This window comes from Convolutriloba macropyga, chromosome 11, assembly GCF_964194025.1.
Source record: "Convolutriloba macropyga chromosome 11, txConMacr16.3, whole genome shotgun sequence".
NCBI classification, from domain to species: Eukaryota; Metazoa; Xenacoelomorpha; order Acoela; family Convolutidae; genus Convolutriloba; species Convolutriloba macropyga.
Genome location: NC_134478.1, coordinates 4603060 through 4621281, shown reverse-complemented (window position 1 = coordinate 4621281; position 18222 = coordinate 4603060). Strand labels below are relative to the sequence as shown.

Sequence of the window (18222 nt, the reverse complement as noted above, 5' to 3'; positions counted from 1 at the left end):
GTTCAAGTTCAGATCTTTTTGAACTTCTGAAGAAGTACTGTGAACTAAAATTAGCTTCTAAAATAGGGCAGTTTAGCATGTAAATTTGAATTTTATGCGTTTCTTTGTCATTGAGTATATCGAACGTCAAAAGTAAGTTAGCATCCCCCGGTTTAATTGTGCCAATTATTATAGAGTTAATAGCGCATATCGGCAGCAAAATTTTTACATCCGTCGAGATATATATCGTCTGACATCGTTTGAAATCACAATTTATTTGAACATTTTTCCAATTCTTATGGCAAATTTAAATGATTTTTTTGTATCTTACCCATAGTTCTGCCAACCCATGAAAATAACATTTATATCAACAAGGAGAATTGGTGGGTTGGTTTATGTTCATCAGTAATGATGAGATCTAAATTTATCTTGTAAAATTTTTGTTTGTGAAATATGATAACGTTTAACAACTAATTTTGATTGAATTAATTTAGTTAAAAAAGCCATCATTTATTACTATTTCGAGAACATCAGAAATTCGTTTTGTTTATTGAGTTTCAAACTTTAAGTTCTAAGTCCAGGCGTTTCGTGCACGGCCCTCGAAGTGAAAACTTCCAGAAGAAAAAATAACTGGAAAACATTTTAAAGTATTGGGTTCAAATATGGAATGTATCGCGAGGAGCTATGATACTATTTACGTCAAGTAACATAATGAGCATGTGTCAATTAACTAAAATATTGAGAAACAGGATCTATTCGGCTCCCCCTATGCTTATTGTGTATATATCTCTTACGCCCCCGGCGCTACGATAGTTTATTTTTACATATAGCAACGCACTATATAAAAAACTTATTTTGTAAGTGGGGGAGGGGGGCATGAAAACACGGGGGCAGAAAAGATCCGAGAAAAATTATCTCAAATCAGCAATTTACAGCGTAAATGTTGTAATTTGAACGATTAGTTTCGGTCAACTGCATTTATCAAATTTAGTCATGTGAGGTTTTTTTCACTCATTAATAGAGCGTGCTTCTGGCGAAAACACATTGTGATCACGCGCCCTCGAGTTGAAGAGATTTGTTTTCGAAATCTTTGTCTTATTGAGCTCAGTTTCGTTCACAGTGCTTTCAAACCTTCTGGGCTGCGAAATCTTCCCGAGGCGTCGCTTGATCATCACCGCAATCTCATGTCGAAACATTGGGCTCAAATATCCATACGATATTATATTCATAGCCCCTATAACCGATATAGAAATTGAAGGGTACATGTTGAAAAATTCTCGAACCCCTTTTTGTTCGACGAACCCAACGTAGAGTTTGTACATGTTAACCGCAAACAAAGGTGAGATTGAAATGACGTAAATAAAAGCGGTCAACGACAGTCGCATTGTTGTTTTGAGAACTTGATAGCAAAATTCAGCCGCGATTTGGTGCCCCAGATTGGCACTGTTTGCAAATGATTCTTCCGATCGCCTTTGATGGTTTTTCCAAATTCTGTATGCGGAACGAACAGATAGAATAAAAAATGTGACAGCAATTAGCATAATTGTAGTGACGTTGGCAAAATAAAGAGTGTAGAGAATTTTTCCGAGTCCGACCATGAGACACTGGTTTCCGTCGTTTGATACTTCGAAAGTGACGTTTCCACGACAGCCCCCGGGAAGCAGACCCCCATTTTCGAAAAACTTGATGTCATAAGGCGGGTGTCCTAAATAGCAACATGTGTCCTTTCAAAGAGAGAAAGTCCTTGAATTAAACAAGGAGGCTCGGTAATGTGCGATCGCACATAAGGTTCCGACCCCGCTCATCAACAATTTTGGCATAATTGTCTACCAAATGATGAACAGATAGGAAACCCTAAAAATTCAAAAAAAATTTTCAAAAAACTGATGTATGAACCAAAAGATAGTCTCCAGAGCAAATAACTCAGTGGAGAAAAAAATGATTCATTAGATTGATGAGGTATGCCAATAATAAGAAAGCGAGTCAAGACGAACAGCAAAACCAAACAACAACAAACAATAATTACATCAAAAAATTTATGTCCGTTGTGATATCCCTGACCGTAGAGATACGTTTCGTGTCTCAAATCCACTTAGAATTTGTAGAGTGGATTCGAGGTGCGAATCCAAGTTTTACTAGTTGTGGGATTACCACTTTTAGATTTACTTTGCAATCGTGATGCGATTACAGACAAAATGATTGAGTGTGGAATTCCTCCTCGAATCCGATAGAATCGCTCTTAGTGTAGAACAGAGTAGATTAAAGCAACTGAATTCAATGATGAAATTCTAGAGAATGAATAAATAATCAAAAGTGGGAGATATGAACAAAACTGAAAAGTTGACTTTTTAGTCGGCGGTAAATGAATTATATGGCAAACTTAAATTAATTTAGTATTAAGTAATCAAACATGAACTTAATATGGTACAACTGTACCACATAACCTCTGCTCGAGAGAAATTTTTAAACTGCAATAGTGTAAAAACTTGGAATAATAGTAAAATATGTACTGGTTAGTATAAATAGTAAATAATGTGATTAACTGCATATGAACGATGAAATGGCCATAGAAATGAGGGGCTAATGCTTGAAGAATAAAATCAATGTAAACTCCCAACATTTACTTGAAATCACAAACATAAAACATAAACTAAGGCACAATCGAAGTGCGAATAACATACAGAATATTGATACATAAGCAGCATCAAATTTAACTGAGGAAAATGAGACACAAACGCAAATAAATAGTGAACATTACCACAAAATGAGCGCACAAGTGGTACGAATCCATATTTAAATTAAAAATGGACAATTAAATAATTCAGAATTAACACAAGCAACAATTTAACAAATTGATCTTAATCGTTTGAAGTTTAAATTTGATTTCCGGCGTCAAAGACGCTCATGCTTATCTCTCTAGTATACTCCTCATAGTCATAGCTCTCGGGTGACCATGTTCCAACTGGAGGGGGTGCAGGAGGACTCTTTACTTGTAACTCATAATAAATCGCTGGTGCAGAGGGTTCAGCTGCCTCTTCTTGGATTATTGTCGCAATTACTGGATTTTCAGGCTTTTGTTTCTTATATGCAGGGGCGGCAGAGTCATCGCTTATTGAGCACACAGAACTTTCGAAACCGAAATAGTCGGGGGCGCTTCGAGTTCTTTTATTTCTGGATGTTGAAGATGAAGCGGCGGAAGATGTTACTGAAGACGCAGCAACAGAAGAAGCATTTGATGTGTTAAGGGTTGCAGAAGTATTTCTGGAACGTTTGCCTCCTGCTTGTGGCTTTTTAGGTTTACGAGATGCCATCGCCTTTGAAATATTGCTATTAGCAGACAAGACTCCCGAGGCCGCGTCTGATTGGGTCGCGCGGTGACGAATTTTTATTTCCCCACGGAATTTCTTTTTGAGCTCTTTCGTGTGCTGCGAAATCTTTTCCTCCGTGGTTTTCTCATAGGGGAGAGGACGTCGTTTTGCATACTCCCAAGGGTCAGTGTTGCGTTCAGCGCGAGTGCCAAATTTGGCGATGTCACTATTTCGTACGCAATTTTCGGGTACCTCAGGTTCTTTAATAACTGTAGTAGTATCAGATGATCGTACGACTGTACTACCCGGTGCCAAAGTTTCCCATAATCAAAGAAGGTCCCGTTTGGATCGCTTCGTTACCTTGCGTGCCGATTTGAGATCAAGTGATTGTTCGGTCCGAGGGATGGGATTATTCAGTTTTGGATGCACAATGAAACGTGAAATGGACTTGTTGTGATCCCCATTGTAGCGGCGTCCCGCATCCACTTGTGCTTTCTGCATTGCCTCTTCTATGAAGATATCACTACGATCACCTGTTACCCAACCCTTTTCGTCAAGGTAACTTTCTACTGGGACGGTATCGGCATCTAAATAGGGGTGAAGAAAATTTTCATATGAGCGATCAGATGACTTTGGTACTGTACTTATATTTTTTAGTGGTGTGTTTGGCTTTCTTCCAAAATGTGCTTGGAAAGGTGTTACGTTTGTTGTCTTTTGCTTGCAAATACGTAATTGATAGACTATTGACTTTATTGCTTCTTTAATTGTAAATGATTTATTTCTATTATCTAATTTCATGCAGCTTAAGCGTCTTTTAATTGTTTGTATCAAACGCTCTACTAATTCTATAGCTCTATGATCACTAGCAGGGGCAGTTAGTATGTTGATTTTATGTTGTTTACAGAATGTTTTTACTTCGTTACCGATTAAGCAACGTGCTTGATCTAGTCTAATATTTCGGGGGACACCGTGTATGTGAATGTAGTCATCTAAAAATTTAAGAACGTTTTATCCATCAGCTTTTTCAAATACTTCTACAGTGGGAAATTTTGAAAAACGCTCAATACATGCAAGAAAATAAATATCTCGATCTTTTTCATTTGTAATGGGTCCTCCAAAATCAATTTGTATTTCTTCATTAGGTTTTGTTAATGTCTGCAATGGTTTCCATTTAGACGCCGGAACAACGGGCTTAAAATTCTTACCAATATCAGTACAAGGCTTGAACTGAGCCGCCTTGTTGAGATATTCTCGGTGCATATACGGCCAGAACGCGTACTGCCCGAGTGTTATCATTCCCCAACTAGCAGGGTGTGTTAGATGAAGGCTTTCCAAAATTTCGTCCTGAATAGAATGGGGAATTGCCACCCGTTCATCTATACAAACACAACCCGAGCGGACATGTAGATCTCTCCAATAAGAGATCATGTATGGATTCACTTCCTTACATTTTTGGGGGTCGTTCTGGAGTATGCAATCACGCACTTCTTTCAGGACGGCATCTTTGCTTGTTAGAACAGCCAAGAAGCCTTCAGTAAATAACTTTGTTAAGTTATTTTCAAAGACTTCTTCTTTCGACAAGTACAAGTTTGGTGAATTTTGACCCTCGTTAGATGATCTCGTCGTGTTCACTGTTGAATTTGGGGTAGGTTGAAACGTGCCTCGGCTGTGTGTAGGGGGAGTTTGTGGGTTGGTTGTTATGTTGCTCATTGTGTGAGTGGAAATTGTATGGATATGTGATGCGTTTGTAAGAATTTCCGAATGAGTAGGGATTGAAGTTAAGTTTACAGTATTATTTGAACAAGATTTGAATGGTGCTGCGTCTGCAGAATTCTCAAGAAGCAACTGAGTTGTATTACGATTTAAGGCAGACAGAAAATAGGAATAGTTTGTTAAGCGAGGATGCGAGGCAAGTGTGGAATGTGTGTGAGTGACGCTGTTAAAGTGCTGTGATTGGCATTTTGTGGTGTGGTATTTACGAAAATTGCAGCAATACCGTCACGATTGCAGGTAATTGTTGCTACCGCAAATTCCTCATCATATTTGTTTGTAACTTTTGCTTCTTGATTTGGTTGGCGGGAAATGTAATCTACCAGCCCCATTTTTGCACCGGGTATATGTTCGATGTTAAAATCAAAAGGTAAAAGACGATCTACCGAACGTGTTAATCTACTATTGTAGGATTTATTTGAACGATGTTCCTTCATAATTGAAAGTAGTGCTCGATGATCAGTAATGATTGTTAATTATTTGCCAAACAAATAATATTTAAAATATTGTACAGACCACACAACCCCTAACAATTCAAGTTCAATAACACTATAACGTTCCTCGTTTGAGTTGGGGAAACGAGACGCGAATGAAACTGTATGCCAACCTGTAGGTGAGCGTTGTTCTAAAGCTGCTCCTAGTCCCGCTCTAGAAGCATCGCATTTGATTCGCGTTTCCAAGTGCGGATTATAATATGTATTTTTTGTTGCATTTGCGACTTTATTTTTAATTGCTTGAAAATGAGTTTCATGTTCAGTATTCCAAACAAATTTTGTATTCTTTTTTAGTAATGGTCGAAGAGGGTGGCACAATTGTGATAGATTAGGAATGAATTTTCCTAAGTAATGAACAGAACCTAAAAATGATCATAATTGTTTTAAGTTTTTAGGTGCTGATAGAGAAGCGATTGCCGCTGTTTTTGACTCAGGTGGTGCAATTCCTGATTGATTAAATTTATGTCCTAGCCAGTCAATTTCTGTTTTTGCGAAATGACATTTAGGTAAGTTTATTCGTAAATTATCCTCATCTAATTTCTTTAAGCATTTATAGACTAAGTTTCAGTGGTCTTCTTTAGAACCATGGCTAACCACTATAATGTCATCCAGAAAACAATAGGTATTTTGGAGTCCGACTAAAGTATAATCCATTACTTTCTGGAGTGCTGCTGGCATATCAGTTAATCCGTAGAAACCGGTAATAAAGCGATACGTTCCAGTTCACTCACCGCTAATGATATTGAAGTTACAATGCCGAGCCGTTTCCTGGTCTAATTTGAGTTGACTGTATGCGTACTTCAAATCCAATGTTGAAAAATATGCTGTTTCTTGTGATGCGGATGTGTTCAAATTTTGTTGGATCGTGTCATTTAAATTATCAATATTCGGCATTTGGTATTTATTTTTATGGATAGATTTATTTAAAATTTTGGAATCTAGAGCTAGTTTAACTGTTTTATCTCGTTTTACTGTAATTACTATAAGTGAAATAAAATTTTTATCTGAACAACTGTTTAATTTTATGATGTGTTTTTCATCAAGTGGTTTTTTAAGTTCTATATTAACTAGTGGTTTTAAGTTAATTGGGACTCGTCGTCCTTTTTGATGTGTAGGTGTAAATTATTTGTGAAATGTTGATTTTACTGAATGTTTTAAAGATTTACCGATTCGGGTGACGAGTTCTGGAAAATCAAATGCAATCTGTTTCTTGATTAGGCCTTGGTTTTGATCAATATTTGCAACTTGTTTCAACTGAGTAAGAGAAAAACCTAGCTTCGGAAAAAGATCTCGTCCAATGATGGGTCTGTGACCGTCTTCCACGACTGTTACATCAAAGCCCGTGGCTATTTAATCATTACATTTGATTGATGTTTTGATCACGCCAACAATCTTGATTATATCATTAGAGAAAGTTTTCAAATCATGTATTTCTGGTAACTGTACCAAATAGCTTTCATTGCACTCGGACACTACTCTGTCTGCTAGACTTTTGTTTACAATAGTACACACGATTCCCGAATCCACCAATGCCTTTGTTTTAGTATTCCCGACACAAATTTCTAAATTTACTGGTTCCACCTCACGAACGTTATTTTGAATTGAAATCGCCGCTACACAATTATCATCGAAATCATCGTAGTCCGAGTCGTAGTTCGTTTCGTAGATGCTCTGCTGCTGTAGAAGTTTATTTATATTGTTGACTTGGTCGGCCGCTGTTGCTGACGTACCTACTGTAGCCGCCTCTGAAATTGAGTCTTCTACATATTTTACTCTGGGTTTGGGTTTAATAGGTTCTTTGGATTTTCGACAAACTTTTGCAAAGTGATTAGCGATTCCGCAGTTTTTAAAGTTTTTGCCATGGGCAGGACATTTTTGTCTATGAAATGGGGACCAACCATAGCCACAATTTGGACAAATTGTTGGCTTGACAAACTGGTTTGTCGACGCTCGTGATCTATTCCACGATCCCTGAACATTATTTATCGCCTGATTTGTAATTTCATTTGTAGTTGTCGAAGCTGGAGATCCAGATAATTTGAGTTGATTTTTTGAGTTGATTATTAGCTATGAAGACGTCACGAATGATCGACTCCTCGTGGCTTCCTAAATCGCAATTCAAAGATATTTCTCGAAGGCAACTGTAAAACTTTTCTACAGTCTCTCCCTTCATTTGCTTTCTAGTGAGAAAAGTGTAACGATCAAATGTGATGTTTCGTTGTTTAGTAAACACTCTATCAAGAGTTTCCCAGAGAGCCTTTGTTGTTACTCGATCAATCTGGATATTCGGTTCTTGGGAACCAAATATTCGTCTACCCTACATCCCCAAACTGAGATACGTTAAAGAGACGGCTTTGTTATCACAATATTTCCAGGGTTTTTCACCACATAGTATACCTACGAGTTCTATTTTCTGACAATGGTTTAACCACGAGTTCTTCAACTGCTCATTACGGATTGGTTGACCTCGTTCGCTTTGAGTTGTGCTGTTTTCAACGTCAGCCTCATATATGGGCTCTGGAGGTAAAATAATTTTGTCTGGCGGATCTCCAAGAAGAATGTCAAACGAAATGCCTTCTTTAGTCATGATAACTAATTTCAGCATGATCTGCCATCGATCCCATCCCAATGGAGGTTCAAGTGTTGGTTTTTCCCAGAAGGGCTCGATTCCAAGGAGTGCACGTTCTTTAGTTGCTGACTGCGCCATGTGATATCCCTGACCGTAGAGATACGTTTCATGTCTCAAATCCAGTTAGAATTTGTAGATTGGATTCGAGGTGCGAATCCAAGTTTTACTAGTTGTGGGATTACCACTCTTAGATTTACTTTGCAATTGTGATGCGATTACAGACAAAATGATTGAGTGTGGAATTCCTCTTCGAATCCGATAGGATCGCTCTTAGTGTAAAAAAGAGTAGATTAAAGCAACTGAATTCAATGATGAGATTCTAGAGAATGAATAAATAATCAAAAGTGGGAGATATGAACAAAACTGAAAAGTTGACTTATTAGTCGACGGTAAATAGATTATATGTGAAATATTACTTTTAGCCTGACAAGGGCAAACTTAAATTAATTTAGTACTAAGTAATCAAACATGAACTTAATATGGTACAACCGTACCGCATCCCTTTTAAGAAATAAAACTTAAAAGCAAAGTCAAAATAGCGTCAGATAAAACTGAAACTGAACAAAATAACTCATAATTCACTGAAAAAGATATGGGACCAGTCGATAATAAGGCTTGGTAACAATAAGACAATAAGGAACAAAAAAAGTAACTTTGAAAAATTTGGTTTTTTAAAAAAAACAATTAATTTCAGATCAATGAATACCATTAGAAATCAACTAATATATCCCATAGGTTAACAGTGTCTATAAAAATAGGAATAAAGAACTGTCAGTATTGAATTTATATGTGGTTACAAAAAGATCAACAAAGACACAACAAACAAAAAATCAGTTAACTTTTGCCAGTAAACGCTTTCGAAGCCGTAAAGTCAAATTTTGGCCCCAAAATATGTTCAATTGCATTTTTTTGAACACCGCTACTGTTTTATGTGACCTTTCTTTAAAAAAAACTAGGCAACAAGTAGACCAAAAAGGAAAAAAATCAAAGTTAAATAAAACTTGTTTTTTTTTTCGAAAAAAAAATTTCCAAAGACATGAAAGCCATTAATTACAAGATAAAATTTTTAAATAGGTTGATTTATTCTTCCAATGTAAGCCCTTGAGAGCTTCAATTATCCAGAATACATCTTACATCAACAAAAAGAACGTAAAAAATGACAAAAACCAAAAATTAATTTATTTTTTTTTGTGAAAAACCCGTATCGAAGCCAGTAAAGTCATAACGACTTCTTTGGAAACATTAGGTTTTGTGACACCAATCCCTTTGAAACCTTCACTCGACGAATTTTACATTTTTTGCCTATATTTAACGAGACTAGGCAACAAACAGACAATAAAAGCAACAAAATGGCAAAGTTAAAAAGTTTCTTTTATTTTGGAAAAAAATTGTTTTCAAAGTCATGAAAGCCATCAGCTATCTCATAATATCAGAATATCAACCCATCTAAAAAAAGATCGTCTGATCAGAATCCGAATTATTTTTGGATTGTAAGAGTCAAAGATTGGCCCAAGACTAGATTTGCTAATGCTGTTTGTATTAGAAACAAACAATTTTTTGAACGTTACAGATATAGATATTTTGTTAGTTAAAAATCAAAAATAAATGCTGCATTTTTGCTAATCAACGAGTAAAGTTAGCAAAAACGGCAAAGATTTAATTACGGAGCACTCGCAACGGAAGTTGAAATAGAAATAGCCCCTTATTGAGACTAAAAAGTGTTTTAGTGGTGTTTGGGTGTAATTCCTGCAAATTTAATAAAAGTGGACTAAAGAAACTTATTTTGTGCTGTTTTTGATGAAAAAATCTGAATTTTGAAATATTTAGCCAGAATTTTTTTAAACAAAAACTAAATAGAAATTGCCAACAAAATTTTTTTTGTCTTTAAAAATAAAATCAGCAACACTTTCTTAAAAAATTTTAACATATTTTAGCAAAATTAGCAAAGTTTTAGTCAAAAATTCCGGAAAATGTGACTAAAATCAACGGAATTCACTCTATTTTCTCAAAAGTTTAAATCTCGATAACTCCATATAAAAAGCGGAAATCAAAAGGATCTTTTTAATTCCATATTCTACGCTGGACAAGCTTTCTAATGATACCAGTTTCAACTCTCTACGATGAATATATCGATCGGCCAAAATTGTCTGAACAAAAAAATCCATTTGAGTATATAGTTCCTCGCCCCTCAAGATCAAGAGGGGTCGGATCAATAATCTGCAATTTTGGGAACTTTTCCGTGTGTGCCCCCACCCCTCCCCGTGGCACGTGCTCTGTCACTAGGTGTGCATAACGTAATGGGGGCTTAAACAGAGAGATCCATTATCCAAGATTTTCGTCGAAGTTAAATGAAATTACTGTGCTTAAAAAATTTGGCAAACAAAACTGATTGATTCACAACAAGTCACAGCAAATCAAGCTGAATCATTCAATAGATGACACAGAGAACCATAGTTGTCTCATTTCACAAGGGAAATGCTTCAATTGTAAAAATGAATTCTATGATATGAGGAACCAGCGAAAGTGCAGCGATTCTATAGCAAATTGTGGATCCCTTGTCAGGTTTTCAGCGGTAAAAAAATTAAGATTTACGATGAATACGCAGATTTGTCTAAATCTCACTGCTAAAGTGATGATAATTAATATTCACCACAAAAATTCATTACGTACCTTGAATCTCTACATACACTGTATCTTGAATACACTATGGTACCAAAAAGCTACCCTGAATATGCAAGAATTCATAACTTGCAAGAATCTTGCAAGATTTTGAATTCATTTGGAAGGGTACTTAATTTTTTCAGTTTCGAATTAGCATTTCAGTTTCGAAAGTTCGTGGATATGAACAACTTAACCAAAACTTACTTTCAGTGCCAATTAACGAGCAAAAAATATTTCTGAATTTTAAGTGTGAATTAGTTCGTTAACTTCATTTATAGTGTATTTCCCAACTGAAAAAATTCGACAAATATGGTATTGAAAATTTTGGATTTAGAGGTTTCCTACTCTGAAATAATTTTGATGGTTAAATTTCTGTTTCGAAAAAATATATATAGCATTGTCTTCCAAGTGAATTCAAAATCTTGCAAGATTCTTGCAAGTTATCAATTCGTGCTTTACTAAGGTACGTACACCTGAAAATTTTACACCTGAAAAGCAATACCAACATCAAATAATATAACAGTTTGAGTTCAAATTTGTTCTCTAATAACGCATCATTACACCTTTAGCTCTTTTAACTTCTAGAAGACGGTTTGTATAGTTTTTATACATGTTTCTTACGACCTCTGCATCAACTTCATTCCAAATTTCATACAGTTTTTCTTCTAAATTTTCCCACGAAACTGTCTGTTCTCCTTGCTTCAAAATCGCCCATAAATTTAGATAGAACAATAGATATTCAAGACGCAATCTCAATTAATTAATCAAAAATTTCAACTGAGCAATATGTCTTGTGGTGCAAAGGTTAAAAAAGCAGCCTAGAATTATCATAACGGGGTGCGACGTTCTGTGGAGGCATACATTTTTCTCATAAAGGCGATGAAAAAAATTCAACATAATTCAACGCAAATCCAAACATAGGCATATTGCCGGATTAGCCCTAAATTGCATGAAGGAAAAAGTAATTTGCACAAAAATCGCTGAGAACAAACCAGCAAAAACTGAAAAAACAAGCGCTAAAATTAGGGTCGAACGATCCAATTGAAACCATTGTTAAGGATGGTTTCGCAAAAAAATTGCATAATAGAAAATAAATATTAAACCTTGTTTTGGAGAGAGCGATTAATTTACATTTTTTAAACACAATTGTAGTGCTTCACCAACTTGATTTTTTTAAAAAAAAACGTCATTTGCAAGTATCTAAAAATCAAAAAAATTTCAGAATTTTTCTGAGCCCAACAGAGCAGCAGAGTAAATGAGCACTATGAAAAGAAACTAGACTTTCAGAGATTATCATTGTTAACCAGAGGTTTCAAGGATAACCAGAGATAACCAGCCAAAATTAATTAGCAGCAAAAAAGACCCCTATAAAGTCACAAGAAGCATGGAAAATTGCTGGTCCACTATACTTAAACTCGGATTAAACTCACAGCACAGAGTTACAACGTTATGGTGTTTCGAACAATAATTTAAACTAAATCCAAAACGTTCTGTTTTCAATATAGTTCGCATTATTATGAATAAGTGCTCCACCACAAGGAACTGTGTTAGGACCTCTTATTTTTCTGTTATATGTCAACGATTTTTCTGAAAAGCTGGAAGGTGAAAATGATGTTGTTCAATTTGCGGACGACACTAGTATTATATGCAAATTTGAACGTAATGAAAATATTCCCCAAAAAATTGAAAAAATATTAGAACAAACAGACAAATACCTGACAGAGAATCAACTCACATTAAATGCCGATAAAACAGAGATGTTATTCTTTACAGATCATACTAATTCGGATCCAGAAATTTCTTTTAAAGGCGAAGTTATCAAACCAGCTCATGCATGTCGTTATCTGGGAGTACAAATTGATTCAAACTTAACCTTTGAAAATCACCTGAATACAGTTTTAAGCAAAATGGCTAATGCAATTCGTTCTTTGTATCTTGTAAGAAATCAAATACCTTTGAAAGTAAGAATCGATGTTTTCAAGTCAGTTGTACTCTCTCATCTCTCTTTCAGTGGAGTATTCCTCCAAACTCTTACAGTGAAAAACATAAACCGCATAAACAGGCAAATTAACTGGGGAATAAAAGTTTGTTATTTTTGTCAAAAATTTGACCACTCCATTGATCTTCTCATTAAGGATCGTATCCTACCAGCCGAATTGTTTATCTCAAAAGTTAGCCTAATGAAGCTACAAACAGATATAAAACAATGGGAAACATCCGAAAATTTTAAAATGTTCACTAGTCGCCAAAACGCCAGACAGAACAACAGAACAAATCAAATTATTATAAAAAAAAACGAAAACGAAGTGGAGTAACAAATCTTTAATCTTGAAAAGCGTTCAAAAATGGAACAAATTGCCCTCTTCAATAAGAACTTTTAACAGTAAAACTTGCTTTAAAAATGTTTTAACCGAGTTTTTGCTCGATCAACACAGGAAAGTACCCGTTAATAGACAAATAGGAGCCTTCAAATCCTATTTTTACCTATAAAAACGAACAGCCACAATTTGAAGATTACTATATTAATAACAATGCTGATTAATTTATTTAACATTTTAGAGCATGTAGATATCTAACCTTAGGGTTATAGTCTGAGTAATTTACATGTTTCAAAAAAAAAGCTGTTAAATCAAATAATTTTTGTAAATAACCAAATTATTAAAATTTGTCATTATGGAAATTTGGGTAACATAGGTCCAGCCGTTCATCTATTAAGAGTCATAATAAAAACTGAGGCAAGCAAATGTGGAAAACATTTCAATTTTGGAATTTTGAGCAGCATAATTCTGCCAGTTTTATTTTAAAAAACTTTATGACATATAATGATCGTGGAGCCGATAAAGTTAAAACTTATATTTGTCGGGCCCGCAGTTCATTCTGAAGAGCCATTATTCGATCCAATTTATGAAAGGAAAGAAAAGAAAATTTTGAGAAACAAAAATTTGGACAGCGTAGGTGTGCAAGTTACATTAGAAAGTGTCATTAGTTGATAAGATTGAGGAAAAGAAAAACCTTTCATCAAATTGAGATATCAACAGCGTATTTAACTCAATATTGGTGAACAAAAAGAGTTTGAGTTGAAATGATCGTGACATGAAAAACCAGGGATTTCTTGGAATTAAATAAACACTATTTTCCCCTTTTACTCGTAAGAGTAGTTAGTTTACTTGATTGACTAGCGGAAAATGAGTAAATTTTGCCATTATGGAGATTTGGTTAGCATAGAAGCCCTGTCATAAAAAAGAGAACTCGAGGTCAGTATGTACAAATTGGCAGACAAAGTTTCGATAGTAATTCGTTGAAATGTAAAGCTCTTATGATGCTAAAAATGGCACTGAATTATAACAATTCTTTTATTGAAGATGTTAGAACAATAATAGAAGCAAACCTAAAAAGATTTTGCCATACAAATTTGGATCTTTAAATAATTTGTAACCAGAATTCGCTAGACAGACCCTTTCATGTCCATTAGAGCAAAAAAATTATCGGTTGCTACAAACACTGTTTCTTCAATAGTTAAACTCTACTAAAAAGGATAATTCTTCATTTTTAAACACTCTTTTTTTCTTTGATTATTTCAACTGAAATTGCTCAACTCTTCCGTAAGGCGCCTGATAACAAACCAGATGAGCGACCTTGTAGTGTCGCAAATTGTAATTGATAGTATTTGTACAATGTATGTAATTTTTAGCTACCATTTTATGATAATGGCACTACGAACAATTATTTTTTTTGCTTATTGCGGTTCTTGCATTTTTTATAATAGAACATCGACGCAGAATCGAAGCAGTCCAAGAGAAACAGAACTTCATCTGTATTTCTACTGGTTTAAGTTGCATAGCTATCAAATGTGTGGGTTAAACAGAACAAAATTTCTTCGTGGCTTAAACTCAATATTTATTTTGACCAAAGAGTGAGGATAAATTCATTGAAAAATACGTTTAATTCAGTCCGCTCAACTTTTGGGGCAGTTTTAGTTCAATTACAGCATTTTCAGGAATCAATTAGAATAGAATTGAGTGTTATTAAGCTGAAAAATCTTTGAGCAGTTACAATTCCAATATCATGCAAGCAAAAATTTCACGACCTGAACATGAAAAATGTCTCAAATTGTTTTTGTACATTCGAGTTGTCATCAACAAAAACTAATTTTTACTCTTAATTGAACAAGGAGACTCGGTAATTTGCTTTCGCACATAGAGTTTGAACCCCGCTCATCCGCATTTTTGGCGTAAATCTCTATCAATGAGGAACAGATAGAAAACCCCGAAAATTCAAGTGTTTTTCAAAACAGAATGTGTATGAACAAAAAGATCGCCTCCAACGCAGAGAACTCAGTGGAGTAAAAAATGCCGCATTAGATTGTTGAGATCAGCCATTATTAAGAAATCAAGTCAAGACGAACAACATAACCAAACAATAAAAACAACAAACATTAATTACATTCAAAACATTGAAAAAAACTTAATAGCAAGGATAAAACTGAAACTAAACAAAAGCTTTTGTACTTCACTAGAAAACATATGGGATCACTCCATAAGTTGGCCAATTTGCTGACTTTTTGAAAACAATTGGTTTCAAAGTAATCAAAACCATTTGATAGCAATTGAAAACATCCAACGTTTTTTTGATCACATATATATCTCTACTTCAAAAAATACTTTACTTTTTTTTTTGCAAAAAACTTGTGCCAAAGCCATTAAAATCATAACAAAATTTGTAAAAAAAATTAGAATTTGTATACTTGCACCTTTCCTTGACGACAATAATGTCATATGTCAGCTGTAAAAAACGACACTAGATAACAAATTGTTTTCAAAGTCATGAAAGCCATCAGCTATCTGCTCAAAATGGAATATAGGCTCATATAATCCTCCATAAAAAGTCAATGTGACTTGTAAAAATACAGGAAATTTCATACTTCTAAAAAGACAAAGTAAATACGACGGTTATGACAAATTAAAAAAATTCAATTTCTTCGAGAAAGGGGCATCGAAGCCGTCAAAACCATAATCCATGCCTTTAAATAATTTTACACGTTCAATTATGCTTTTTATTTTGAAAGCCAAGAATGGAATATGTGACGTTTCAATAATGTGATTATGTGAGAAAACGAGAGAAAAACGTGGATAGTGGGCCAATGCAAAAAATAAAAATAAATTTGTGAAATCTAGTAGTGTCAAAGCCAAAAAACCGAAACCTAAAGCTCAAAACAGCTCAAATTTAAATTCAGTAGATAGAAGAAGAGGAAGTGGATGCCAGCTCTCTTTAATGAGATAAGGTAATAAGTAGACAAGAAAGAGAAAAAGGGGCGAATATAAGAAATACTTTGGATTTTTCGAAAACAATTTTTATCAAACTCGTGAAGCCATTAGCTACAAAACCAAATAATTAACTAGTTTCAATTATAAGTCCAAAGGAAGCGCTTGAGACTTGTATTTATTCATATTACGTCTTACGTCTTTAAAAGGAACGTCGAAATTAGACAAAAGTCAAAAATTAGTTTACTTTTTGCAAAAAACCGGTGCCGAAGCTGGTAAATTCATAACGAAAATATTAAAAACATTAGATATTGTACACTTGCACTTTTCCTTGACACCAATTTGGTCATATGTGACCTGTAATAAGCAAGACCAGGTAACAAATAGACTAAAAAGAACAAAAATTAATATTTTTTTCTTCATTTTTGAAAAATATTGTTTTTAGAGTCATGATAGCCATTAGCTATATACTCAAATCAGAATTTGAGCTCTTTTTCTCTTTCATAAAAAAAGCAATGAGACAACTCAAAATCCAGGAAAATTCAAACGACTAAAAAGACAAAGTAAATACAACAGTTTAAAACAAATGAAAAAAATCAATTAAGCTCATCGAGAACGGGGAGCCGAAGCCGTTAAGACCATAATCCATGCCTTTAAAGTTTTTCATTTGTTCAATTGTGCCTTATTTTGAGCGCCAATAATTTAAAATAGGAACAATAAATAATGTGATAATCTGACAAAACGAGAGAAAAACGTTAAAAGTGGGGCCAACACCAAAAACTCTAAACAATCTACTAGTATCAAAGCCAGAAAAACAGAACCTGACGCGCAAAAAAATAAATTTCAATTCACTAGAAAGAACAGGATGAATTGTCTGCCAGCTTTCTTAAATGAGAATAGGTGTGGCGGCTGCTCAAGAATCTCAGCAGAACCGAAATACCACAGATTCTTTTTCGAGCTTTACGCTGTCCTGGTTCTTCACGAGGTTCGTTGGACTAATAATCTCGTCGAAACAAATAGTGGTTCGAACATTCCCAAGGACCGAAAATTTAAATACTGATTGAAGCTAAGAAAACCCTTAGTGATAACCAATGTTCAATCTGGTTAAATTTTTAAGGCTTCAGTCAGTGTTAGTAATATAGCTAGTTGTCAAGAATACAAAATTAACAAAAAAAAAACTTTAAAAAAATTAAAACTAAAGCAAAAAACTAAAATTGATGAGGAATCAAATTATAGTCTAATCTGAGAGCCAACTGCTCTTTGTAACAATTTCTAATGGTTTTAAAAACAATATGGCTGCACTATTCAAACAATTGGTTAAGGTAAATAATCAAATAAATGTCATTTATAACATTACTCATTTCCCAGCCTTCCCAATTTGGGGGGTACCAGTTTTCGGTCCCATCTTGTAAAATTTTTCAACTTTGACAATTTTTGAGTTCTGACAAATTTCATGTTTTTCAGCTTCAAATGTTATTTCTTGCTGTCTGATTGCCTTTTTCGCTGATTTGAAGTGACACCAACAATAGGTAATAATTACACAAAAAAAGAGAAAAAAGGGCTAAACTAATTCTTACTTTTGTGTTTTTCGATAACAATTAATTTCAAAGTCGTGAAAACCATTATCTAAAAAACTAAATAAACAAATAGGTTCGTTTATTCGTCCAAAGGAAGCACTTAAACGCTTTATTTATTTAGAATATGTCTGACATCTACAAAAAGAGCGTTGAATTTGAGCGAAAATCAAAAATTAGTTGAATTTTTTGCGAAAATCCGTTGCCGAAGCCAGTAAATTAAAAACAAAAGTTTTAAAAACATTAGATTTTTTACACTAGCACTTTTCCTCGACGATAATAATGTCATATGTGACCAATAATAAACGAGAGTAGGTAACAAAAAGACAAAAAAGAACAAAATAAATAATAAACTTTGTTTTAATTTTAAAAATCATTGTTTTCAAAGTCATAAAAGCCATCAGCTCTCTACTCAAATCAGAATCTAAGCCCCTTAATTGCTTCATAAAAAAACCAATGAGACCTGTCAAAATCCAGGAAATTTTGGACGACTAAAAAGACAAAGTAAAAACAACAGTTTAATACAAATGTCAAAATTCAAATAAA

The 18222-nt window shown here is 34.4% G+C and overlaps 1 protein-coding gene across 1 annotated transcript in view; it reads right to left on the bottom strand.

Annotated features, from left to right (window-relative positions):
• Positions 1-606: 606 nt before the first annotated feature.
• The window catches only part of LOC142349344 (uncharacterized), a 28776-nt gene continuing 11160 nt past the window's right edge, over positions 607-18222 (bottom strand). Inside the window, exon 3 of the mRNA XM_075400824.1 lies at positions 607-1684. Coding sequence (XP_075256939.1) covers positions 987-1684 — 698 coding nt within the window. The 3' untranslated portion in view covers positions 607-986. The remainder of the gene's footprint in view (positions 1685-18222) is intronic.